A 26,954-nucleotide genomic window follows, 5' to 3' on the forward strand; every position below is an offset into this window, starting at 1 on the left:
TTTTCCATGAACCATTTCAAAGATATGAATCTTGTAAAAAGAGTAAATAGAGAGATATAGGGAGAAAACTACTATTGCATGTTACGATCTATTTTTTTAATCAAAAAAATTTTTATTTTTTAATGATATATATTATATATTCACATACCATGCAATTATCCAAAGTATACAATAAATGGCTCACAATATCATCATATAGCTATGCATTTATCATCACAATTGCCTTTTTTTGTGAAAATAACATATATACAAAAAAAGAAATAAATTTCAAAGTACATTGCAACAATCAGTTGTAGAACAGATTTCAGAGTTGGTATGGGTTTTTTTTTTTTTTTTTTTTTTTTTTTAGAGGGAGGAAGGGAAGGAAAGACAGAGAGAAGGAAGGAAGGAAGGGAGGAAGAAAGGGAAACATCTTTAAACATTTTCTTGTTTTATTGTATTTTGTTTGTTTGTTTGTTTTTTACATGGGCTGGGGCCGGGAATCGAACCGAGGTCCTCCGGCATGGCAGGCAAGCACTTTGCCCGCTGAGCCACCGCGGCCCGCCCCAGAGTTGGTATGGGTTTTAATTCCACAATTTTAGGTTTTTATTTCCGGCTGCTCTAAGATACTGGAGACTAAAAGAAATATCAATGTACTGATTCGCAGTCATACTCATTTGTTAAACCCTACCTTCTCTGCATAATTCCACCATCACCTTTGATCTTTCTCCCACTCTTTAGGAGTATTTGGGATATGTCCATTCTAACTTTTTCATGTTGGAAGGGGATGTCAATAATATGGGATAGGGGGATGGGACTAGTTGATGTTCTGGAGAGGTTGGCTCCTCTGTATTTCAGGACCTACCTGGTCCAGGGACCCATCTGGAGGTTGTGGGTTTCTGGAAAGTTATCCTAGTGCAAGGAACCTTTGTAGAATATTATAGCTTGCCCTAGCTGTTCTTAGGATTGGCAGGAATGGTTCTGGTTGGGGTCTGGCAAGCTATGATACGTAGCAATATTTAACTGAAGTTTATGTAAGAGTGGCCTCCAGAGTAGCCTCCTGACTCTATGTGAACTCCTTCAGCCACTGATACCTTATTTTTTGCCCCTTTCAGTAAGGATGGCATTGTCGATCTCACAGTGTCAGGGCCGGGCTCATGGGAGTTATCTCCCATGCTGCCAGGGAGACTCTTACCCCTGGATGTCATATCCCACATAGGAGGGAGGGCAATGATTTCACTTGCAAGTTGGACTTAGAGCGGGGCCACATCTGAGCAACAAAAGAGGTCCTACGGAGGTAACTCTTAGACATACCTATAGATAGGCTAAGCTTCTTCACTACATACATAAACCTCAAAGCAAGCCTCAAGATCACGGGTTTGGCCTATTGATTTGGATGTCCCTAATGTTTGACACAGCATCAGGGGTTTCCCCAGTGGTAACGGTTAATAGTCCCATATTACTTCTCCCAAACTATGGCCTATTTTTTGCACGGGCAGACACCAGGAATCAAACCTGGGTCTCTGGCATGGCATGCCAGTATGGCCTATTTTTAACAGGAAGACATCAGTACCACAGCAATACTAGGGTAAAAAAAAAAACAAAACTGGGGGCAGGGGTGGGGGTGGCAATGGAGGGATAAGAGTTAAGAGAAGGTTCGGATTTTCTATTTGGTAACAGTGTGCTTATCTGTTATTTTTCTTTTTAGAGCAATATAAAACTATCTACAATTGAGCGTGATGATGATTACACAACTAAGTGAGGATACCGTGAGTCACAGACTGTTTATTTGAACATTACCCATGATGCACAATGGACGCAGGTGGCAGAAGGGCACAATGACTGACAAGCAGAAAGGCAAACTGGAGTGTATACATATAATGGAACATCGTGCGGCTTGAAAACTGAACGAAATAGTGAGGCAGATAAGGTGAATGAACCTTAAAGACATTGTGTTGTGCGAAATAAGCCAGAAACAAACAAAAGGACAAACACTGTATGGTTTTCTAGAGAATATGTATAAGAAAATTAGGGCCTAGACCATAAGCTCTTAAAACGGTCACATTTATCCCCTGGCTTTAAGTGCTATTTTTAGATTCTGAGATGCTATGCTATATGTGCGTAACTGGTATTTCACTGGAAATTTGGATACTTGTGTGACACCTAAGATTGAGAGTTGGAGTTCTGTAACTCTGAACAGGACTGCTACATACAACTGTTAAAGAAACTAAAAAAGATTAGGCTTCAATTAGATATAAGAATGAAGCTGATCTGGTTGGGACTAAGGCAAATCAGAATATAGGGTAAAGGATGACTGTATTTTAGAACTGCACCTACCGTATTAGACCAAAGGAAGAGAGCTTTATTTTGTCCAAACCTAAAGTTTCTATAGCATACAATCTAACTCAACCTGTCTGGATAGTTCATTTAAACATCCCAAACATATGGAGCCCAGAATGGCAACGAGGGCTTGTAATTCTGTATAGTTGAATGTAATACTCAGATATATTCCAGAACATGTTGGGCATGTAATTAAAAAGTACAGGCAAAGTCCCTTGAGGGACTGAAGAAAAAACATGGAACTATTCAACTTTCCTACCTGGGAAATCCCAGATACTCTCTCAAACACTAGCAACTCCCAAGTTAAGAGGTCAAGCCCCTGATCTTGAGGTCTGCTCTTAAGAAACTTATTTCTGTAGTGGAGAAGCTAAGCCTAGCTATAATTATGCCTAAGATTTACCCCCAGAGAACCTCTTCTGTTGTTCACATGTGGCCTCTCTCTAAATCCCAACTCTGCAAGGAAAATCATTACTCTCCCCACTATGAGAGACAGATGTCCTGGGGTGAAAGTCTCCCCGACAAATGGGGAATATGAGTCCCAGGGTTGAGCCTGGCTTGGCACTGTGGGACTGATATTGCCTTTCTAACCAAAATGGGGAAAAGAAATGTAACAAAATAAGGGATCAGTGGTAAGACAATTCAAGTAGAGTTGAGAGGCTATTCTGGAGGCTGCTCTTATGCAAGCTTCAGGGAGATACTGCTAATTACCATAGTTTGTCAATCCCCAACCATTCCTGCTAACCCAAAAGAATACCCAGGACTCTATCTGAGATCCTACAAAAGTTGCATGCATGAGGTTTACTTTTCAGAAACCTAAAACCTTTAGACGGTTTGTTCATAAGGCCAGATAGGTCCTGAAACCTAGAGGTGCCAGTACGTCTAAGAACATCAACTAGTTCCACTCCCATCTCTTATTATCACACCCCTTTTCAACATGAAAAAAGTTAAAATGGGCATAGCCCAAATATCCCTAAAGACTGGGAGAAGGATCAAAGGAAAAGGAAGAGTTATAACATAGAAGTTAGAATTTAACAAATGAGTATGAGTACTGAGTCATTATATTGACATTTCTTTTTAGCTTCCAGTGTTTTGGAGCAGCTAGAAGGAAAATCCTGAAATTGTAGAACTGTAATTCATACCAGACTGTGAAATCTGTTCTAAACTACTCGTTGAAATGCACTTTGAAATTTACTGTTTTGTATAAATATTTCAAAAATAAAAAAAAAATGAGGGAGAGATTAAGACATTTCCAGGTGAACAAAAGCTAAAGAAGTTCATTACTACCAGACCTAAAGGGATTTCTGCTGGCTGAAAGGAAAGGGCAGAAGACAACAGATGGAAGCTGAATAAAGAAATAAAGATTTCTGGTAAAGATAATAACATCAGTAGATATAAACACCAGTACTATTCTATCTTTGGTTTCTAACTCCACTTTTTACTTCCTAAAGGATCTAAAATACAAATGAGTAATAAAGGCATCTGCCTTCTCCTCTATATCCCCATTACAAAAGTAGAGGATAAATATTTAACCCACTAAATCAGGCTTAATAATATATTTCGGATTAGAACTAGATAGCTTTATTTTGTGTTCTACTGAGTAGGCCATTCAATACAATGAAACTTTCTTAAAGTATAAGTATTATTCATGTATTTACAGTCAATTATCTAAAAAAGAATATTTTTAATGTCATTATTAATTTAATCCATTTTAAACTATTCCAATTGACATTACTTTTTTGCAGATATACTATATAAGTCACTAACTGCTTTGCTCTTTTACGATGATCAGATTGGGTTATTTATTTAAAATTAAATAATGATTATTCACTCACCACCTTCATCCTCAGTATCTTCTGCTGTTACACTGTCTTCACTGGTACTGTCTTCATTATAACTGTCCTCAGTCTGAGAGTCTGTAATTTCACCTTCTTCTGGCTCACTATCAGTCTCTATGATTTTTTCAACTTTAAATGAATTTGAATTATAGCTAGTTTCATTATGAGAAGATTCTATAGTATTTCCACCAGCTGGAACAGTGAACTTTGGGGGACTATTTTTATAATGAATGTCTATTTTGGCTTTCTTTTTCACATTTCCAAAATCGCCCTCATTGCAGTTTACATGGTCAACGATGGACGGTTTTTGATCTTCTGAATTTAAATCCTGGAAAGGGGAGGATGGGTAGGGTGAGAACAAAGGAGAACAATCTTAAACATCACATATTTTATAATGTTTTATCCTACGTGTTATAATGAATTAATAAAAAGGTTTAGAAGATAGAATGAAAAATCATGTGCCGTTTTAAAACATGCTCACAAAATTCTATGACACTTCTTTTGTAGAAAACTGCTGTCTATATACCCTCTCCTTGAACTAAGGCTAACCGTAATGATTCGTTTGGAAACAAAGAAAGAGAAATAACTGTATAATTTCTGAGGTTATGTCAAGAAAATTCTTCCGTCCAGTTTTCTTGGGATGCTTACACTGGAGGAAGTCAGTCACTGAGTAAGAAGCCAAAATAATTACTGAACAAGTAACCAAGAAAAAAAGATTATTTTATAAATAAAAAATCATTTTATAATGTTTCATTGCTGTAATAAACGTAGTACCAACACAGGGTCAACGCTTGGGATGGGGAATCAATACACTGCATGGTGTATTTTTGAAAGGATAGTAATATTTATATTATTGTATAATTATTATAGTGAAATGGTATTTTACTAAATGGCACCTAATGGAATGAGTCAACACACTCTAATAAAGTAAGCAATTAAGTTACCTAAACACCAATGAAACCTAGAAAAACATCTTTCAGAGATTAAGTGCTAAAATAAAATGTCATGTTTGTATGACATAATCAAATTAAGACTGGCATATAAACCTTTGCTTGCATATTTTCATGACCTGGCCTTGCAATATTCTACAGAACTTACATACTTTTGCTCTCAATGTACTCACTTTAGAACCAACACAAAAATTTTAAAAAGGAATTTTTGTTCATAAGCAAAGTAGGAAAATGGTGTTATTTTCACTTAAATAAGTGCACATGGTTATCATATCTGTGGCATCAAGACACCTACCCATTTTGTCATTTTAACTTTTTGAAAATCAAGATTAATCAAAGGGTAAAAGAATAATTCCTTTTTTATTCAATAATTTTATACAGTTTCATAATGCTGATGGCCTCATTAATCTCAAATATTCTGAGGAGGACATCATTTTCTGTTTTAGAGTAAGAAACCAAATAGAAAGTTGGAATGAGTTCTGTGTCTGGATCAGGTGAAAGCTAAGGTCTGTTGTATCTGGTAAATGATTTAAATAACCTCTCAGTTTTGTGATGTGAACTATTCCCCCTACCTCTCTAAATGTCCTATAAAATAAAAGCACTGTACATTTCTAACAAAAAAGATCAAAAGCTTATGACTTCTAACTCACTTGCACAAAATAAATAGTCTTTTATGCTTAACATGATTATGGCAAAAAAAGTCAATTTCTGTGGCTCAGTGGCAGAGTTCTCGCCTGCCATGCCAGAGAGCTGGTCCAGTTCCCGGAGCCTGCCCATGTCAAAAAAAAAAAGGCAATTTCTAAAATAACAAAGACAAGACAAAGACAAGAACATCTTTTCATCAGCTAAAACACATGGATGGTCAATGATATTCATTTAATCTTCTCTCAATCTGTATTTCCAAGGAGTATATTTTCTTGATAAGGAAACAAGCTTTTGCTTTTCTAAAATACAACATGGTACGCACTGCCTAAAGATACAATATTAAAAAAAAAAAATTAGTGTATCAATTCTCTGACAGTTATAGTGGCCAGATGCTATTTGAAGTGCTGGTCCTTAAATCTGTTACTTGTTCACAATAAGGTAAGGGTCTCGCATCAGAAAATAAATCAAAACACTGTTTAGCTAAACTAAAGCCCAAGCATTCAAAGCCCCCTATTTGAACTATCTGCCACAAGGGAAAAGGAAAGCAATGTAGTGCAGATATTCAGTCAACTGCTTACCTCCACACAACTCAAAGGACAAGCCTAGTCATGTTCCCTTTAAAATGCTAAGGAGAACAAAATGCTACAGACACAAGGGCACCTACAGATTAGTAGACCACTTAATGTTCTTTAGTGTCCCAGAGTTCAAAGGAGGAGCCTCAGGTGTTCTCAGTAGGAAAGGAAGCATGAGTAGCATTTTCCACTGTATGCCCCTCTACAACCTGAGAAGTGCCTCTTACCTGCTTTATATACTTATACACTGGGTGCCAGGAAAGATCTCAACTAAAAGGGAAAAAGGTCCATTTCTTAAATAAAAATCTGAAGACTCCAATCTAGTCCAAATAGCTCATTCTACAAATAAAAATATTGAGGTACAGAGAGGTAATTTGAACTACCAATTCGCAAACATGCTAGTGGCAGAACTACAAATGTAACTCAGTTCTCCTAACTTTAAGCCCAGAGTTCTTTCCACTGAAATAGAAAGTGCTTCCTTGAGAGACGCTAGAGAAATAGTGAGCAGAGAACAAAACTTGCATGCTTTTAGAATCCAGCAGCTAAAAAAACTGAAAATCTAGCTGACTTAATATCTTTACTAGTTTTAGTATTAGTAAACCATTCTGATATCCCAATTTTTTCTTTAGAAATTATTTCCTAAATATTATTTGAAAGAATGACATAGTCAGTTTTAGATCTTATTGACCTGGTCCCATAAATGGAGGTATCCTCTATATTTCACTCTCAGCCTTCTCTTCTCCTTGCATTTAATGCTCTCCCAAACATTTCACCATTCCCACAGTTTCAACAACCATCTCACTGTGGACAACACCCAAGTCTATATAAATAGCCTAACCTTCTATCAAAATGCAGTCCATGAATTTCCTGTTTCCCACAGGAATCACAAACTCAAAATAAAGTTATTATTTGTATCCCATCTTCCTCTCATTTTCTTTTTTGGTTAATGATATTACCATCCACTGACAATCAAATTAAAAATTCTATCGTTATCATTGATACCTCCCTTTATAACCACATGGAATCAATTACAAGCACTATGAAATCTACCTAAGATTTATCCCAAAATGTCCCCTTATCTATTCCCAATGCCCTAACAGTTCCAGTCCAGGCCCTTATCTCCTGTTGTCTGGATCACTTAACAGCCCGACCAAGGCTGTCCCATAAAAATATAATGCAAGCCATATTTATAATTTTAAATTTTCTAGTAATCACACTGATATGAAATAATTAAGCAAATTCATAGTCAGACATTAGAATACAGATTAACAAAGACAATTGTGTGGATAGGAAATGGGAAGTTAATGCTTAAATTATACAGAATTTCTGTTTGGGGTGATGAAAAAGTTTAATGGATGGTAGTGATGGTAGCACAACATTGTCAGTGTAATCAACAGCACTGAATTATATATATCTGAATGGGTTTAAAGGGGAAATTTGAATAAATGTTACTAAAATAAAAATTTTTTAAAAGCAAAATCTATAGGACTGTACAACACAGTGAATCCTATTGTAAACTATGGACTATAGTTAAAAGTACAATTAGAATAATTCTTTTTCATCAGTTGTAACAAATGTACCACATTAATGCAAGGAGTTAATAATAGTGGAGTATATGAGAACTCTGTATTTTCCACATGATTTCTCTGTAAACCTACAAATTCTCTAATAAAAAAAATTTTTAAGCAAAAAAAAGGAGAAATTAATTTGAACTAATCCACTATATACAAATATTATCATTTTAATGATAACATCATTTAGTGACATTAGTTAATATAAAATATCACCTTAATAGTTCAATAAAACATCAATTTAATTCTATTACATAAGTTTTAAATCCTTATTCAATATTGCTGGGTGAGATCTTTTTTACTGTTTCCGAGGAGATGTGACCTACCCAATTGTGGGTGTTAACTTTTGATTAGATGGTTTACATGGAGGTGTGTCCCCACCTTGAAAGGGTGGGATTGCTGACTAGAATGGTTCCATTTAAGAGGGAACCATTTGGGAAAAAGCTCAGAGCCACAAGAATCAATAGAACCCACAAAGCCTTTGGAAATGCATAAGGAAAACACCTCTGGGGAGGCTGATGAATAAGCCTGGAGAGAAAGCTAGCAGATGTCACTACATGCCTTTCCAGCTGAGACAGAAACCCTAAACATCATTGGCCTTCTTGAGCCAAGGTAACTAACTACCTGAATGCCTTAGTTTGGAGCCTTGCCTTAATTTGGACATTTTCATGGCCTTAGAATTATAAACCTGCAACCTAAATTTCCTTTTTAAAAGCTGTCTTGTTTCTGGTATCTTACATTCCAGCAGCTTATAAACTAAAATAGCTTGATGAATCAGTTACATCTCTTTTATGCTAAAATTCCAACTTATCTGGCTTAAGACTTTTATTATTAATTTACTATACATGTGTGTTTGGCATACCTTGTGATCAGCAAACAAAGCTATTATTTTTACCTTAGAAACAGTTACTTTCCTCTTTTTCCTCTGGTTTATAACACACCATGAAATTTTTTTCCCCCTGAGAGCAACATGATGAAGTAAATCTATATACTTTCTGTTATTTTATAAAATATGAGCATATCTTAAACACATACTTTTAATAGTGGCATAAATTCAGCTTGGAGACTGGCCAAACATTCAGCTTAACAAACTGTATATGCTTCCAGTAATACAAACACACACCGAGGACAAGAACAGGGCAAGGAACTAAATATCTATATGGTGCTTTACAAGCCACAGTGAATAACAGCAAAATGTTTCTGTATACATACATACTGAAAATAAAAGTTTCCAATCTTGTATATTTTATTACTGCTAATGCTTATAGGACAACATATGCAAGGGAAAAATAAGTAAAATCCCCACAGGTGCTACTTTTAAAAAACTATTTGCTGGTCCAGAATGTTAAATAAGCTCTTATTAAAAGATAAAAAGAGGATAGTGCGAAGATGGCAGAAGAGAAAGGTTCTGGATCAGTCCCTTGACCTGAACAACTATAAATAGGCAGGAACTGTCTAAATCAATTATTTCAAAACTCTGGAATCCAGCAGAACACTGTAAAGCAGGAGGAAAAGGCTGGTAAATTACCATACATACCAGTAAAATGGTCTCTGCATGGTGGTTATCAGCATCAACCCCCTATCCACAGTAGGCAGCAGTGGGATGTGGCCTCTGGCATGGCCTGCTGGTGCCAGAAAGGAAAATGAATCCAGTTCCCCAAGATACAGGGAGGACGTAGGCCTATCAGGGCTTTTGATTAGCTACTTTAGATTGCTGGGGGCCTGGGTCTGAGGGCGGCCATTGTTTCAACCTCCTCAGAGCTGCAGAGGACAGTTGAAGGGCTGCATAATTTGGGCAGGTGCTGAGTCAACAAAACACAGCTTTGAGGAGCCATGGAATGAGCTCCTGATGCCCCTTCTGGCCCCTCCCTCATCCTTTACCCCAGGGTAGTTTGGAGATTGCCTGTGCTCCCTTTAGGTCCCTGGGCTTGTTATAGCTGACTTGGAAAACTCTTCCCTGGCAGTGCACGCCCTCCCGGAATTTGTCCTCCAGGCAAAAGTACCTCCAGAGGAGGAAAGCAGTAACTTGGCAGACAGTCTTGGCAAAGGCTTAGCTGCCTTAAAACCTAAAATACAACACTTGGGAGAGGGAGGGATATTCAAACTCCTGAAAACAGAGGAACTCCTAAGGCCACTAGTAAACACGAACCTAAGACAAGAGAAAAGACAAGGACGATCCAGCATTTAATATTTGCCTTGGGCTGGCCATCCTAACAGAAGGGCTAAACTGACGGACAGCAACAGCCAACTGCAAATCCAATATGCAAAGATGGTGCAAGGTGTGCTGGGCATAGGTTTCCTTGGTTTGGGTAGCCCCTGACAGTCAAAAAAATCTGTCATGTCATCAGCTAGTTATCAACTCAAGAAACAGACGTCTCAGGTAACAAATTTCAGAGTTAACTTTAAAACATTAAAATGAACAATTTACAATAAAAGATTGTAAGATGAACAAAGAAACAGGAAATGATGGCCCAGCCAAAGGGAGGGGATAAAATTCCAGGAAATATCTGGTCTTCTACCAGACTGGATCATAATAGACAAAGATTTTTAAGAAAAAAGATTCTCAATATGCATTATTCACAATTACCGAAAGATGGAAGTAACCCAAGTGTCCATTAACTAAAGAACGGATAAACAGAATGTGGTATATACAGACAATGAAATACTTGTCAGCCAAAGAAAGGGATGAAGTCCTCATACATGTAACAACATGGATGAACCCTGAGGACATCGTGTTGAGTGAAATAAGCCAGACACAAAAGGACAAATATTCAAAGACAGGAAATAATTAGAATAAGCAAATGCATAGAGTAAGAATCTAGAAAAGACATTACCAGTGGATGGGGTAGAGGTTAAGGAACAGGGAGTTAAGGCTTAAAATGTTCAAAGTTTCTACTTGGGATGATGGAAAAACCTTGGTAACAGATGGTGGTTACGGTAGCACAACACTATGAACATAGTTAACAGTGCTGAATTATATATTTAAGTGTGGTTAAATGGGGAAATTTTAGATTATATATGTTACAAGAATAAAAATTAAAAAACAAAACAAAACACCACGTAACTGTGTGACACAGTGAACCAAAAGTTAAGCCATGGACTATTGTTAACAGTACAATTACAAAAATGTGCTTTCATCAAGTGTAACAAATGTATCACACCAAAGCAAGGTATTAATAACAAGGTGGTATATGAGAACCCTGTACTTGATGCATGACTTTTCTGTAAATCCACAACAAACGAACAACAGAAATGGAAAGAAAGAAAGAAAATGATGGGAATGCTTTAAGTGTTCTTTCATCCTTCACAGCTACCTTTTAGAGCTTTTGGAGAGTTCTCAAAATTTCATAACAATTTTTCTTGAGTTCCTGTCTTGGAGTTCACATATTTTCAGGGAAGGATGGCAAGATGAACAGTTAAGAGAGCCAGGATGGACGAAACATCACAGAACTCTTTCAATTTTCATCCTCTACTTTGTCAAGGAAGGTCATTTGAGGACCCCTACACGTAATTTTTTCATTGCTGAGAAATGCTTTTGCAACTATCCCTTCAAACAAACAGTCCAACCAACAGTAACAGGTATGAGTAATTACAAAAGACGTCTTGAAAGCAAAAAGAAAAATCAAATTTAGTATTTTAGCCATACACTATTCTCTTCCTACACAGTGTCAAAAAAAAATAAGAGAAACAGAAACAAATCAGAGAACAGAAAATAAATCTAACAGAATCCTACTTCCATATGTGAACTTCAGAGTTTTCTTTCTTTTTTTAATTATGGTTAGAAGTGAGATTTTTCAATTAAAGAAAAACTTCTTTATGGTTTTCGCCTGTTTTCCAAAAAGATTCTACCAATTTAGGCTTATAACAAATATATACTTCACTCTATATTTGTCAGCAATGAAGCTTTTTTAATGCTTGCTAAAAGAAGAGGCAAAAAGTGGCTCATCACAACTAAGGAAGTTGAACCTTTCTGTCTCTTTATAAATGGGGATATTTTACTGTGAATTGCGCACTAATGTTGAATTATCAATTGAGGGTCTTGAAGTTCTCCCAAAGTATGCAACACAATAATATTTTATCTGCCCTAAAACTACCCCCTTTAAGTTTTAAGAAATGTGTTCTAGTGACTGAGAATTTATGAAAAAGTCCATGCTTGTCCCATGTGGATACTCCTTGATAGATTCTGAAATCTTGGTATTTTAATGACTATGCTTGAAATACAGATTTACAAATGATTTCCAGTTTTATCAAAAATTTTGGCTTAATTACCATGTTACCACCATAATGTATGTTTAAAAAATATATATGAAGACATTACCTTTTCCTCATTTGTTGCAGAAGAATCTGGATCCTTCCTTTTCTTCTTCAATTTTTTATCTTTATTACTTTGTTTCGTACTAGAAGTCTGATAAGACTGCAAGTCTACTCGAGAATGAAACTGATATCGACCGCTTTCCACATCACAGTAGTAATAAATTCCAGTGGAAGGATCATAATATAGTTGATTTTCCTTTCAAGGTCAAGAAAATAATAAATTGTATTCATGCAAGATAAAATAAAATAGAAAAACAAACATAAAAATTCCAAATATATTCAGAGTAAATGTTTCAGAATTATGTTTTCTGAAGATAACAGATTAAAGAATGCTTGTAATTTTCCAAAATACTTTACTATTCAATATCTGCTCTAATTTTCCTAATGTGAAAAATATATAAATCGAATATTAAATTGATTCATATGAAACTGCCAATATTTGACCATTTTTTACTTTTATGAACAGCAATTTCATATGATTCAATTCAATATATTAAAAATTATAAGTAGAAACCTTTATGAAAGCACAAAACCTAACACATGCATCAAAAAAAAAGCTAACCATTTAAAATTAATTCCAGATTCATCATCCTCAATGATTACATGACAACTGTTTGGTAGTATAAACCTTAAAACCTTCCTCTCAATGTCATACAACAAATATATGCCTTTTACATATATTACTGAAAGTCACTGAAGAAACATTTGAAAATAAAAAAGTTAAGCTCATAAACATCATGTAACATTCCACATAAAGAAATCAATAAAAAATTGTTCACTAATTAATTATATAGTAAAGTAATTAAATAAAATTTATAAGTAAAACAACCATGCAAAAATTAATTTTGGCAATTATGGATTAAAAACTAGGAAGATAAAATTATGTAATCACCTGCATTTATTAGATATTGGCCAGTACTCCATAACCAAGATTTAATTGAACATTCTATATTTTATTTACATCATAAATCCATGCAGACCAGACCTGGAAACATCTTATGATGTACTGAGATTGAGCAACTACAACTTCCTGAAAAAGAATAATTTATTTTTCTAACTGTTAATACTATTGTTGTCAATTATCTTTAACCATGCATTTGGCAGAGTTCTTACAAAAATATTTAGAATTCTCACTAGTTTTCTCTTATCTAAGAAACTGAATGGAAGCTTTCTAGTTTTTATTTCTTTCTGGTGATAATGAAGCACTTATAACTCAAACTTTTAAAATGTTATGTCTGTCGGTACAAAATATAGACATTTTTCACAAATACAAGACATTTTTTACTTAATTAAAGTGAAATCTAGAACAATAAAAATGGCAAAAAATATCCCTAGGTCACTGAGAAATATAGCCTGCAGAATGTAACTAATCATTTTCAGAAAAGATGTCAGGAGGAAAGATACAAAAAGAAAGTAGAATAACAAAGACTAATGTCATGTATTAGAAATGCTGTATTTCTGTAGAAACCAAATAAGTAACGGTTACTCCCTTTGGTGACAAGAGTTTAAACATTTATATTCTGAGTATTAAATTAGTATTCTGAATTAGCAAACTCCTGAGAGAAAACCCTCTCTTCACAAAGACCAAAGTCTATAAAAGTGTAGACTGAGAAGCTAATGAAATTTCTCCTCTTAAATAAGATACTTAGTATCATCATTATATTTCCTAAATTAGTTAGTTAACAATAGCTCCAGTAACTGGGATGGGGGCATTTGTTACATTTTGGGTTATGTTCTACAAATTCCAAGGACCAATACATGAGTATGTGAGTTCCATCATCACTGTCATTGAATCTTGAATGAAACCAATAAGTGTCACATTTCAGCGGCCATAACACTATTATAAATCAAGACTGTTTTTTCTGTCTTAGTGGATGATTACATTTCTGACTCCACACTAATTCCCTAGTTCTCACTGCTGACAGATTGATTAAAAGAAGAAAAAGAAAAAGATATGTTTAAAACTACAGACTATAAAACAATGACTAATAATAAGCATGCTACTGAGAATGCAAGGAAAAGATTCCCTTCATGGCATCAAATGGCTACATAGACTTTTTTTTTAATATTTAAAATTCCACGCCAAGCCTAAAATTAACAATTTCACTTTATTATCAAATCCAAGAAAGAACATTAGTTTAGGTTACTAAATTTGTCACTACTTTTACAACAATGTAGTTTATTATCTGCCTTTATAAACAAGTTTTAACACTTCAGTTATGTTACTTTATATATAAACGGTTATTAGACCTCTTTGAATTTTAGCCTGTAATAATTAATAACTTAGTATTGAATTAGAAACCTTAAAAGTATAGCTTCATAAACTATATTATAATTTTTCACTCCTGTCAGTATTGAATTAGAAACCTTAAAAGTATAGCTTCATAAACTATATTATAATTTTTCACTCCTGTCGAACAACTTTGAATCAGTTTTTAAATACAGCTTCTTGTTTCTGTTATTTCTGCTTAGGGCTTAATATTTGGTATAAACACACAATCAAACAGTATTAAAAAGTCTGAGGTACTTACAGAATCATAATAGAAACCAGTGCTGTGGTCAAAATACAATCCAGTATTTTCATCATAACTAAACCCAGTCTGTGATACAGCAGCTTCTGCTGCAGCTCTCAAACTTTCAGCTAATGATGAGCCTCCTAAGGACGTATCTTCAGCTGCCAATGCAGATGCTGGCTCCTAGGTAAGAGACAGTCAAGTGAAATGAAATAATAGTTTCTGTCTATCAGTTTAAAAGTTAGCAGAATTCACACTAATGAATAGATTTAAAAGCTATGTTTAAATAATATGACCTCAATTTTTGCAATGTAAACAGATAGCCATTTATTACAATTTGATTTACTTTAAAAAAAATTTAGTAGTACGTCAGTTAATCAATTTTGACCCAGGTTGAAAACAGTAAAAGGTAGTGAGCAACAGTTATTTAAAATAAATGCATGATATCCCGGAAAGCAATACACAATATGTAAGATCCTGAAAAATTAGACAAACGATCTAAATTCTTCAATAATTATATGTTCAAAAAGGGAAAGAAGAAAAGAGGTAGAAGAGAAAACTATAAATTGAGGAGTATCACATGTAACCAGATGCCTCTGTATGGATTCTGGAATTCTGATTCTATAAATAAACTGTAAAAAACAAATTTATAAAAAATATTAAGGGAACCATGCACTTTCCAAACAAAGAAACCAACAAAAACAAACAAAAAATTCAACAAATGGTGCTGCAATAAGGGGATACTCACACGGAAAAATGAACTGTGACCCCACCATACAGCATACAAAAAAGAAGGTCTAAAAAAAATACTAAAGGAAATTTGAACACCACAGAATATTTGACAAAAAGCATTAAAAAAAATAAAGGTGTGAAAATGGTGTTGTGGTTGTTAAAAAAAAAAAGTCCCTGTAAACAATGAAATCTTTAGAAATGATATGATATCTGGGATTTGCATAAAACAACACGGGAATGGGAGAAATGGATAGGTGTATAGATGAGATAAGATTGGCCATGAGTTGACGAACGATGTGTACATGGGGGTTCATTTTTCTATTTACTATCTTCTTTTGTATTTGTTTGAAATTTTCCATTATAAAAGTTTCTTTTTAATGTAAATAAAACCAGCATAACAGATATCCTTCCTATTCCTTACAGCAGTAATTCACAAAATGATAGATTCTGAAGGGAAAAAAATTAGTGGAGATTGATACTATCAATAATAATAAATGTTTATCTATTTTAAAGTTTCTAAAGTAGGTAATTTTTAGATAAAAATGCCGTCTCTGGACAACTGTCCAAAGTTCTCTGGTTGATCTGAAGTCATAATATATAACATATGTCAAGACAAATTTGATTTTGTTTATGTACATTATGAATTCTTGGAAAAGAACAGAGCAGCAAAACAATTACACATATGAACAAGTTCTAATTTTTATTTCTCAAAACATAATATTCTTTGTATAATTATATAATAATGTTTGTATATATTTGTTGTGATGGACCAAAATGTCTATATTTCTACAGAATATAAACAACAAAGAAAGACAAATTCTTAGGCATCAACAGTTCATGTTTAGCATTTTATTACCTGTGAATCTGAGGCAAAATGGTCCTCTTGTCCACATTTATCATTTTCTGTTATGTCAGTGGCAGTGAAAGCAACATTTTCTATTTGTGACTGTTCTTTAGAATCAAAAATAGAAGTTTCTACATCCTGACTTTGTTCAACTGAGAGCTCAGCTGCTTTATTTGGAAGACTAACATCCTTATAGTATGTCTGATAATAATAATCTGTAACAAAAATAAATTGATTTCATATTAGAATAGTGTATATAAAAAGGACTTAATTCCAAAACATTGATACTGAACACAAAACAACACATACTGCAAACAAATCATGATTTTTAGAATTGTACATGTTTTAAAAGATTAAAATTGGCAGTGCACATAAATCTGCAGGTGTATCTTTAATTCTAATGTCACCTTCACTATCCCAGCTGTCAAGCTAAAAAAAAAAAACAAAAGGCAAGAGATTTGGATTTCCTATGGCAAGATTTAAAAAAAGAAATAAGTATATATTGGGTTCTATCAAAAAAAAACTTAGTAACTCAAATTCTTTAATGTCATTGCTTATCAACTACAATAAAATAAAGACAAGAAATCGGGATGATCTGTCAAATTTCTCATCACGATGTTGACGTTTTAAAATATATAATATACAGATATCCAATATTTGTACTATGGCTAATATTGCTATGTTTAGTAATTTAGCTAAGCAATGAATAAAACAAGGCAAAACTTAATGGAAAAAGGTCACTTCTTGTGGTCCAAGTTTATTAAAACTCAGTAGCTCAATTATTTTGCCTCACAATGATGAGGCCAAGGCGGTGCACTCACCACTATGACAAGGGTCTAACAGATCAGCACTGCATACGATGCTAACTAGATAGAACGCATCAACAAGAAAACATGCAGCCCTGGTCACGAGGAAGGCCAGATATGAGAACAGATGGCTCACTGCACAGGTAAAATTAATGAGTGAATGTGCCACTGAAAACATTATACCCATTGTGTCTACAGGAATGACAATACATTTCTACTTTTTCCACCAGAAGAGCAAATTGTTTATCTGAAAATATCAAATCAGACAGAGAGAACTCAACACTGTAATAGTACTCATATTTTTCTAGACCTATGTCTATTTCAAATGCATATAAAACTTCACATTAGCTTAAGTTTAATAGCACTAGGATACCCTGACTATATAACCTGAATACCTGAGATTGACCAAGGAGTGTGGTTTTCTGTTTGTACTTCTACATCAGACTTATTATCTTCGTTTCTCCCACAATGGAGTATTTTACTGAGCTCCTCCACCTGAAAGAAAACAAGGCTTTTATGAAACACAAATCATATACCAATCTCATAATGGACACCATTCTCTTGAAATCACAGTAAGTAATTCCTTATCTTGGTAAAAGTTTTAGGGGAAAAAAGTACCAAGAACAGTTAGATTCTTTTGCAGAAAAACTAAAAATGCAATAACTGACTTTCTTTTGCCTTTCACATTTTAATTTGCAGGAGATATTTTCATCCTTAAACTTCAAGATATGACCACCCTAAAGTCCCACTGCTCCATCAATACCTAAATTAACAGGTCAACTTTGTGAACAGGATCCTTTATTTTTAACAAATAAGAATGCTTTTATACTAATATTTTCAAAGATCAACCGTTCTCTCTAAAATACGTAAATTTCCATCCATATTGAATTAAATTATTTAATATCCTCAGTGTCTTCCACTTTGAATTAACTACTCACTTAAATATATTAATGCCATGTAAATACTTAAATGCACATTTTTCTTTATTGGCCTTATGACCTAATAATTGGAATAGAAAATAGAGAAGGTGAGTGCCTCAGAAGGGCATCTGTCTTCCATGTACCTCATACATTTAATGCCTCTGAAAGGATGCTTCATAAGCTAATATGCTCATGCACATAAGCAGACTGACAAGACCTCACTGGGAGACAATGTCTATCATAAACATGAAAGCCTCTAAATATTTCTTTAATACCTAAAGCTTAAATGGAAAAAAGTGTTAAGAGTGACATAGATAGATATATAGACATGTAGACAGACAGACAGACAGATAGATAATCAAGGCATTTTTCAAGTTATTAGATCCTTTGTTACTACCAAGGCTGGGTTTAGGATGAGGCAAGAGAGTATCAAATTTAAGAAGGCTCTTGGGTTCATGCAAGTGCAGGGTCCAGACCTGAGAGTACCCACTTAAATTTTACACTCTGGGTGTCTAAACTGCCCTACCCTAGTCCTGGCTCTGGCTAGGACCACTACATGCTAGACATTTATACCTGGTGCTTTGGACAGCATTTCATTAATCCTTACAACTTTACACATTAGTTGTCCTAATCCCAATTTTATTTAAGAAAATTCTGAAAATAATCAGGACAAGGTTCTTTGTACCAAAGCCTGTACATGTTTTTCTACTACTTCATCCTCAATTCTCAAGCCTTCTTTTTTCTTTTTTAAACTGCTCCAGATAAAACAAAATTCAACACAAAACTCCACCACTCCCAAATCCCAAACATGGAAGTCAACTAGGAGGAGTGGTGGAGAGAATTTATTACTATCAGCAGGAAAGTCTTTCTATGCAAGTTAGACCACTATCAAAATACTTACAACAACCAAAGTGCTCACTCTTCAAAGATTAGCAAGAGTGTTTTGTTTTCTAGGAGCTCTATGGCAAGCAGTACTTTCACAACTTAAATTACAAGAGGCTTTTTTTAAAGGTTAAATCATATTTGGTTCACCTCCTCCAGTATTTTCAACATATTTGTATTCTCCTAACACAGTCCTCACACATTGTACATGTTCAAGAACTTGTTGAGAAACAAAAAAAGAAACCTTTCTATGTCTTGTTGACATGACAGTTTATACAACACGCACATCAAATCATGGCGACACAGTGGTATTTGCATAAGGAAGTTTAAAAGTTTTAATATTTAGCCTACATTTGTAGTTTTAGAAAATGTACCAATAAATTACAAAAGACTAAGCAACAGCTTAATGTGGAAATAGTTTGAAGTTACATGTTGGCAGAGTGTGCACCTGCCCAACAAATCAAATTGGAAAAAAAATTATGTCCCTGCTGAAAAGTAAAAAGAAAAAAAAAGTGACAGCTGAAACATCCTTAGTATACATTTTGAAAATGAAATAAGCTAGCAAAATAAAGTAAGTTATATTTTCAAACGTTTATATTTCAGGATAAATGATCATGAAAGCACAAAATAGCAAATTTGTGGGTTATAGGTAAAGTGATTCTTAGAGGAAAAATTGTAGTCTGAATTATTTATTATGGAACAGAATATATGAATGAAATCAATCATCTAAGCTACCTTAAAAAAGTAAGGAAACAGTAAAATAAATCAAAAGTAGAAAAAAGAGAAAACAATAGTAAAGAAAAGATAAATGGAAATAAGACGTCAATGAAAAAACAGTCAATTTAGACAATCAAAGTCAGAAATTTTGGTAAAAAGATACTATTTATGAATTGTTTGCTAGAATGATCAAAATGAAATTTAAAGAGAAGACATGTATTTCCAAATATATGATTGGAAATAAAGCATTCACTATAGACCCTACAGACATTAAAACGATAATAAAAAGATATTCTAAACAACCTAAGGACAATAAATGGCAGCAAATAGGAAAAAAGAAATAACAAAGCTTTAAAAAAACCAAATTTACCAAACCTGATGCTAGAGGAAATTTAAATAGTCTATGTCTATTTAAGAAATTGAATTTTTAATTAAAAACTTCTCCACAAAGAAAACTTCTGGCCTAGATGGTTTCACTAAAAAGGATCTTGGTTAAAATGAGTGTATACATTTGTCACTGTTGATTGAACTGTACCATGAAAATCTTTGTGTCCCTTGCATTGGAAATCATAACTAAATAAAATTAATTTAAAAACACACACACAAATAAAGTTAAAGCCTATAACAAAGATGGTTCTATCTTCCCTATTTCCACCAGAAAACCCAAAATGATAAAGGCCCAACCTTACAACTGTAAAGCCTTCGAGAGCTTGTAAAAAGGTGTCACAGTAATTTGATTTACCCTTCACAACTGTGCGCTAACTTCACCTCCAAGTATGGACCAGTGAGGCCCAGCATCAGTTCACATCTAGTGAGAGGTAGAGGTGGGCTTCGGGTTCAAGTACAGCGATTTAACTAGACACATAAAGACTGGGAATATTACAAATGCGCTTCCTGCCAATGGAACTTCGCAGGTGAGAAAGAACACAATCTAACCAAAGCACTCAAGTTCAATTGATGCCAACGTTAACTGCTAACCACGCACTTATCTAAACTGAGTATTCCACCTTCAGATCTGCGCCAAGTGTACTTAGAATTACAATTGCACTGAGTTTTTATTGTTGCTTATTCCAAATAGTTCGTGAAGCAGTTCCGCGCCCCTGCCGGAAAGACCTTCGGCGGTGAGTCAGAGGCTGCCAAGGCCTCGCCTCTGACCGGGTGGGGCGGGGACGCGGGCGGGGACGCGGGCGGGGGCCGGAGGCGAACCGCGCACCTGCGTGCGGAGCTCCTGGTTGTTGCTCTCGGCGCTCTGGTAGAGCCGCTCTGTGTGATGCAGCAGCCTCTCGATCTCCCGCACCTGCCGCTTGCAGCTCCGCAGCTCGCGTTCCAATTTCTCCACCTTCCGCCTCAGCTGGGCCAGCTCAGGTTCGGGGGAGGTGGGCGGCGAGAGCGACGACGAAGGCGACGGCGGCGGCGGCGGGGACGGCGCCTCGGAGGCCATGAGGTCCGGTGCGAGGGGTCTGCGGCCGCAGGGGGGCTGCGCTCAGGCCGAGACAGGTACCAGAGTACCCAGAGGCCACGGGAGCGCACGGGCAGCGAAAGGCCGCTTCACATCGGCCCAGCCGCGGCGGCCCCTGGCCATGACGCCTTGGAGCTCGTTGCCTATAGCCAGGTGCGGGTGCGGGCAACGAGCCAACGGACCGAGGCTGGGCCTGGCCGGATCCGCACACCTGAAAACCGAAAACTTTAGTAGCAACTGCCTTCCCCAGCGACTGAGACAGCGGAAGACGCTTTGGAGGAGTGGGCGGGTCAGGGACTCCAGGGCCGGAAGAACTCGGCCTTTTCCGGGGCTGAACCGGAAGCAATGCCGCGGGCAGGAGGCGGGGCCGGAACCGAAAAGGAAGCGACGGGAAGCGGGCAGGGTGCGCTTGCGCACTTCTCGTGACTGAGGGGATGGTGGTGCGGTTGGTTTAAGGAGGTGGTAGCGTTTGAAGTGGTTTCCGAAGCTCTAGAGCGAGGGGAGGGTCGCGACCTCATGTCTCAGGCTTTTCTTATTGCCTCTTGAAAACTTTTTGCGTAGAGTTCAGTTCTTAGCACCTCATTTTACGGATGAGAAAGCTGACTCCGAGAAGTGATGCGCTGACGATTGGAGAGAGAAACGAGAAACCAGAACTAGAACATTGGAACCTCAGGTTCTGACGTCTAGCTTCCTTAATCGTTCTGTAGTTGATTCCTTAAGTTTAGGCCCCAGGGAAAAGTAAAAAATTTAATTAGGTCTGACTTGCAGAGAGGAACATCCCTGATGGGAAAATAAGCGGCAAAAGTCCGTAGAGACAGGAGAGAGAACTGTTCTGGGTCTGTGGGTTTATTTGGTCTTTGATCCGCATGGGAACGGGCAGTTGTTCGTCTTAGATCCTGATCTCTGAATGCTCGGTCTGAGGCTTTGTGGACATCAGCAACCGTGTCCTGCTCATCCTCCTGGTCCATGACCCAGCGGTGTCCTTAAATGTTTGCTGAACACAGCTCCACACAAGAACTCTGGTTGGCGTCTGTGTCGGTGGGCACACTGTGTGTCTGTTTTGCTCAGTGCACTGCCCACTGGGTCATGGTTTGTGGCAGGCGGTGATCCCTCCAGCAGGGACCTGCTCTCTAGATTCCACAGACATTTTTCTAGGGCCTTAAGAATCCTTCTAGGAAGTAGTCTATGTGAAACCAAGGATTCTGTCCTGTGGTTAAGCAGACAATGATCCACTAGCTATCAAGGGAAGTTGAGTGAAAAGGCACAGTTTGTTCAAAATAGAGATGCACAGCCAAAAAATTCTGTCTTCACTTAATGCATTACAACTCTATGAATTTATCCAAAATTTTTTTATAGACGCAATCTCCACTTTCTCCATCTTTGGTAGGTGTTCTAGTTTGCCAGCTGCTGGAATGCAACACACTAGACACGGATTGGATTTCAATAAAAGGGGATTTATTTCATTAGTTCTTCAGAGGAAAGGCAGCTAACTTTCAACTAAGGTGCTTTCTTAGGTGGGAAGGTACAGGGTGATCTCTGCTGGCCTTCTCTCCAGACCTCTGGGTTCCAACAACTTTCCCCAGGGTGATTCCTCCTTTCTGCATCTCCAAAGGTCTGGGCTGAGCCACAGCACTGAGGTGAGGTATGCTGAGCTGCTTGGGCTGTGCTATGTTGCACTCTCTCATTTAAGCACCTGCCAATTAAGTTAAACATCATTCATTGCTCCAGGCATACCTAGTAGCCGACTGCAGATGCAATCAGCAACAGATGAGGTTCACGTGCCATCAGCCCGTCTCCACAGCAATAGAACTAGGCACTTCACTTAGCCAAGTTTGACACCCGAATCGAACTACTGCATGTCCACCCCTTGTCAACTTGGCAATGACATGCATCACTTTAAACAATATTAAAGTGCAAAAAATTCTCTTCCAGCTGTGGACCTATGAATCTCAAAACAAGTTATCTGGTGCCAATATGCAAAGGAGAGACAGTCACAGGATACAGCTTTTCATTTCCATGGGGAGATATTGGAAGAACACAGATGTAAAATCTGCAGGGCAAGCGCCATTGGATTTCAAAATCTGAAAGTCATTTATCCTTTGGCTTTAAAAAGTGGCAGTCCCACCGTTTCCAAGGGCCTGTGTAGTGGCCCATTCTTTCTGAATCAACCTTGGGGAGCATTGAGGAGACCACCTTTTCCTTGGCTCCACCCCTTCCAACCATCAGGGCCACACCTGGGCTCTCTGCCATTTCCAGGGCACACGCTCAACCCCTCCATGTGGTGGCAGCCAGGCTCTTCCTGGTCCCCAAGGAGCGTGCTGTACCTTTTCCAAGACCTGAGGTGGCACAGCTCTTCCGCTACAATGAGAGGGGAGACTCATCCTCTGCCCTTAGGGCACACTCACCCTCTCCTTGTATGTGGGTGGGTCCACTCTCCTGGCCCAAGCTTTCCTGGCTTTAGACACGAACTTCCATGGTTCTCACTCTGCAAACTCCAATTTCTACCTTTTGTGTCCCCCTTTGTCCATGTTGGCAGTGGTTCTGTTTATACCAACAGTCACTTCAAGCAGTCCAGGACTTACTTCTCCATCATTCTCTTCACAGTTCCTCCAAAATCTTCCCCTTATGCATCCAAAAAACTGGTCCAAAATGACTGGTATTTGCAGACTGCAGCAGCAGCACTCCACTCTTGGTACCAAAATCTGTTCTAGTTTGCTTGCTGCCGGAATGCAATATACCAGAAATAGAATGGCTTTTAAAAAGGGGAATTTAATACGTTGCTAGTTTACAGTTCTAAGAAAATGACCCAATTAAAACAAGTCTATAGAAATGTCCAATCTAAGGCATCCAGGGAAAGATACCTTGGTTCAAGAGAGCTGATGAAGTTCAGGGTTTCTCTTTCAAGTGAGAAGGCACATGGCAAATACGGTCAGGATTACTGTCTCATCTGGAAAGGCACGTAACGAATATGGCATCATTTGCTATCTTTTTCTCCTGGTTTCCTGTTTAATGAAACTCCCCAAGAGGTGTTTTCCTTCTTCACCTCCAAAGGTCGCTGGCTGATGAACTCTCTGCTTTGTGATGCTATAGCATTCTCTGCTCTCTCTAAATCTCTCTTTCGCTAAAATGTTTCCTCTTTTATAGGACTTCAGAAACTAATCAAGACCCACCCAAATGGGTGGAGACACGCCTCTACCTAATCCAGTTTCACAACCACTGTTGATTATATCACATCTCCAGGGAGATGATCTAATTACAGTTTCAAACATGTGATACTGAATAGGGATTAGAACAAATGGCTGCCTTTGCAAAATGAAATTAGGATTAAAACATGGCTTTTCTAGGGTACATACATCATTTCAAACCAACACAGGGGGTAAGAAATCCATAGACATCACCTGCAAAGATCACCTTTAAGATATGATTTCGGGTTTTAATCATTAATTAGCCAATGAAGAAATAAGTCATTAGCTGCTATTTGACTCAGTGCTTCTTTTTTTCATCTTAAAGGCAATCCGTTCGAGCCTTAGTGTATGCTTCCTAGTTGTATTTCTTCAGAATCTAATAAAAAAAATTTTATGCCTCTATCATCCTACCAGTCTTCCTTTGACCATTAGTCTGGAAGAAAACAGTGACCCTTATTTTGAGAAAAAAGAAGAAGCTTTGTGAATCAGGAATTGCACTAAGAACGAGTGACAGGGATGGTTCTATGGTAGTTTATTAAACAAATTAGGAGTTTATCCTTTTACATTGAAGAAGCCTGGAGATGGGCAGGCCAGGGCTGATATACGGGTGCTTCACCAGGTTTTCAGAGACTCAGGCTCTTCTCTCTCTCTCGCTCTCTGCTCTGCTATTCTAGAGCATGGTTCCCTGGTTAAGATAGCAAGGGACAAAAGAATTTTCCCAAAGCTCTGCCCAGTGACATTTGTTTATATCCCAGTAGGCACCTCTTGCTACAAGTGGGCCTGGGCATTTATGTGTGTATATGTGTGTGGGTTTCTAAGCTGGGCACATTGTTCCCTCTGATAATGCAGGGGTATTATGGATGGAATTGTGTCCCCCCCCCCAAATATATATTCAAGTCCTAACCCCCAATGCCATGAATGTGAACCTATTTGGAAATAGAATCTTTGAAAATATCATTTAAGATGAGGCACTGAATTAGGGTGGGCCCTAAGCCAATAAGACTGGTATCCTTCTAGGAAGAAGACGTTTGGACACAGAAGGAAGATGACCATGTGAGGGAGGCAGAGACTGGGTTAAGCCACAAGCTGAGGAGCAGCGTAAATGGCCAGTCACCACCAGAACCCTACAGATGTCAGGGGAGCACGGTCCTGCTGACATCCCGATTTCAGACTTCTAGCCTTTGGGATGGTGGCACAAATTTACTTTGTTTTAAGCCACCCAGTTTGTGGCACCTTGTTACAGCAGCCCTGGAAAGCTAAAACAAAGGTTTTCTTTTTAAGTAAACGAAGGGGAAAATGCATACTGAGTACCGGATAGCAGTCTCTGCCACCCGTAGTGTTCAGGTCTAAGGGGTACTTAGTACAGTGGACAGGGCCAGAGCCCTAGAGAAGTCTACTACATGACACCTCCACACTTGCTTTTGTTTTGTGGTTTTTCTCACTTACTACTTCTATTTCAAGTTGTAATCATACTCCGTAGTTCATGGTACATTGTCAACATTGGCCCACACAAGGCTCTTCTCTTTTTGTTTTAATGTCCTTCAGTATTTCCACCCTTCCACTCTCTGCCAACGTGGACACCCACTCTCTTGTCTGATGTATGTACATCCTTAAATCTGAGTCTACCCATACAAAAATATGTTGTTTTGTGTGTTTCTTTTACATTTGTAGTAAATTGCTTTAAATCTTATGCTCTTTCTTAATTTTCCACACTAAAGTACTTATAAGAATCTATACATATTGCTGTATATACATTCAGGTGCTTCACAGTAGCCAAGATACAATAGGTTGAAGAGTGACTCCTCTCCCAAAATTCATATCTACTTGGAATTTCAGAATGTGACCTACTTTTCAGATGTAATTAAGATTGGCCCTAATTAGAATGGGCCCTAAATCCAATGACTGGCATCCTTTTAAGGAACAGGAGCCACTTCTCCACAGAGAAGGTAGACACATGGCGACAGGGGTAGGCAGATTGGAATTATGCTGCCACAAGCCAATGATTGCCAGCAACCACCAGAAGACTGGAGAGAGGCATGGAATAGTTTCTCCCTCAGAGCCTCCCAAAGGGACCCAGTCTGCTGGCACTATGATTCCAGACTTCTAGCTTCCAGAATGATGAGAGAATAAATGTCTATTGATTTAAGCCACCAAGTTTGTGGTAACTTATGGCAGCCTAGGAAATACATACCCACTGTAAATATACACTACATTTTATTCATCCATTCACTTAGTTATCAACATATAAGCTATCCTCAGCTCTCTGTTACCACAAATGATGCCATAATGAAAATCTTTGTTCAAACCACTTTATTGACCTGTGCATTAATTTCTTTGTGAAATGCAATGAGGCATGTGATCTCTAGTACTTAGGGCAAATGCACATTTAGTGTTACCGTATTCCGCTAGATTGCTTTCCAGAATGGCTGTGGTACTTCACCCTCTCACCAATAGTACACAAGCAATTCCTATGTCCCCACATTCTGTCTCGTATTTAGTATTAGCCACTCTTATGAATGTAATGAAGTATCCCATTATTGTTTCCATTTGCACGTCTCTATTGCTAGTGTCCTGGTCAGGTTCATGTCTCAACTTGACCAGGTGGTGGTACCCGTTTGTCCGGTTGGACAAGTGCTGGCTGGCTGTGGCTATGAGGACATTTCATAGAATTAAATCATGATCACGTTGGC

The 26,954-nt window shown here is 37.3% G+C and overlaps 2 protein-coding genes and 1 long non-coding RNA gene across 4 annotated transcripts in view; 2 read left to right on the forward strand and 1 right to left on the reverse strand.

Moving 5' to 3' along the window:
• The window catches only part of ZBED3 (zinc finger BED-type containing 3), a 57,025-nt gene extending 49,022 nt beyond the window's left edge, over nt 1-8,003 (forward strand). The window contains exons 6-7 of one of the 2 annotated variants that reach the window (XR_013167161.1): nt 1,688-1,909; nt 3,398-8,003. The gene's annotated coding sequence lies outside the window, so the exon portion shown is untranslated. Of the gene's footprint in view, nt 1-1,687 lie in introns of both variants that reach the window. The other variant, XR_013167160.1, reaches the window with a different exon arrangement.
• AGGF1 (angiogenic factor with G-patch and FHA domains 1) overlaps nt 1-21,388 on the reverse strand; it is a 48,491-nt gene extending 27,103 nt beyond the window's left edge. The window contains exons 1-6 of the mRNA XM_077139375.1: nt 20,834-21,388; nt 17,497-17,596; nt 16,308-16,510; nt 14,738-14,902; nt 12,211-12,402; nt 4,152-4,482 (exon numbers count right to left, since the gene is read on the reverse strand). Coding sequence (XP_076995490.1) covers nt 4,152-4,482; nt 12,211-12,402; nt 14,738-14,902; nt 16,308-16,510; nt 17,497-17,596; nt 20,834-21,061 — 1,219 coding nt within the window. The 5' untranslated portion in view covers nt 21,062-21,388. The remainder of the gene's footprint in view (nt 1-4,151; nt 4,483-12,210; nt 12,403-14,737; nt 14,903-16,307; nt 16,511-17,496; nt 17,597-20,833) is intronic.
• Nucleotides 21,389-21,469: 81 nt separating this feature from the next.
• LOC143665387 (uncharacterized) lies at nt 21,470-25,867 on the forward strand. Its single transcript, XR_013166926.1, has 3 exons — nt 21,470-21,538; nt 21,641-21,752; nt 25,282-25,867. It is a non-coding gene; the product is annotated as an uncharacterized LOC143665387 (long non-coding RNA).
• The last annotated feature ends 1,087 nt before the right edge of the window (nt 25,868-26,954 follow it).

This window comes from Tamandua tetradactyla, chromosome 21 (genome assembly GCF_023851605.1).
Source record: "Tamandua tetradactyla isolate mTamTet1 chromosome 21, mTamTet1.pri, whole genome shotgun sequence".
Lineage (NCBI taxonomy): Eukaryota > Metazoa > Chordata > Mammalia > Pilosa > Myrmecophagidae > Tamandua > Tamandua tetradactyla.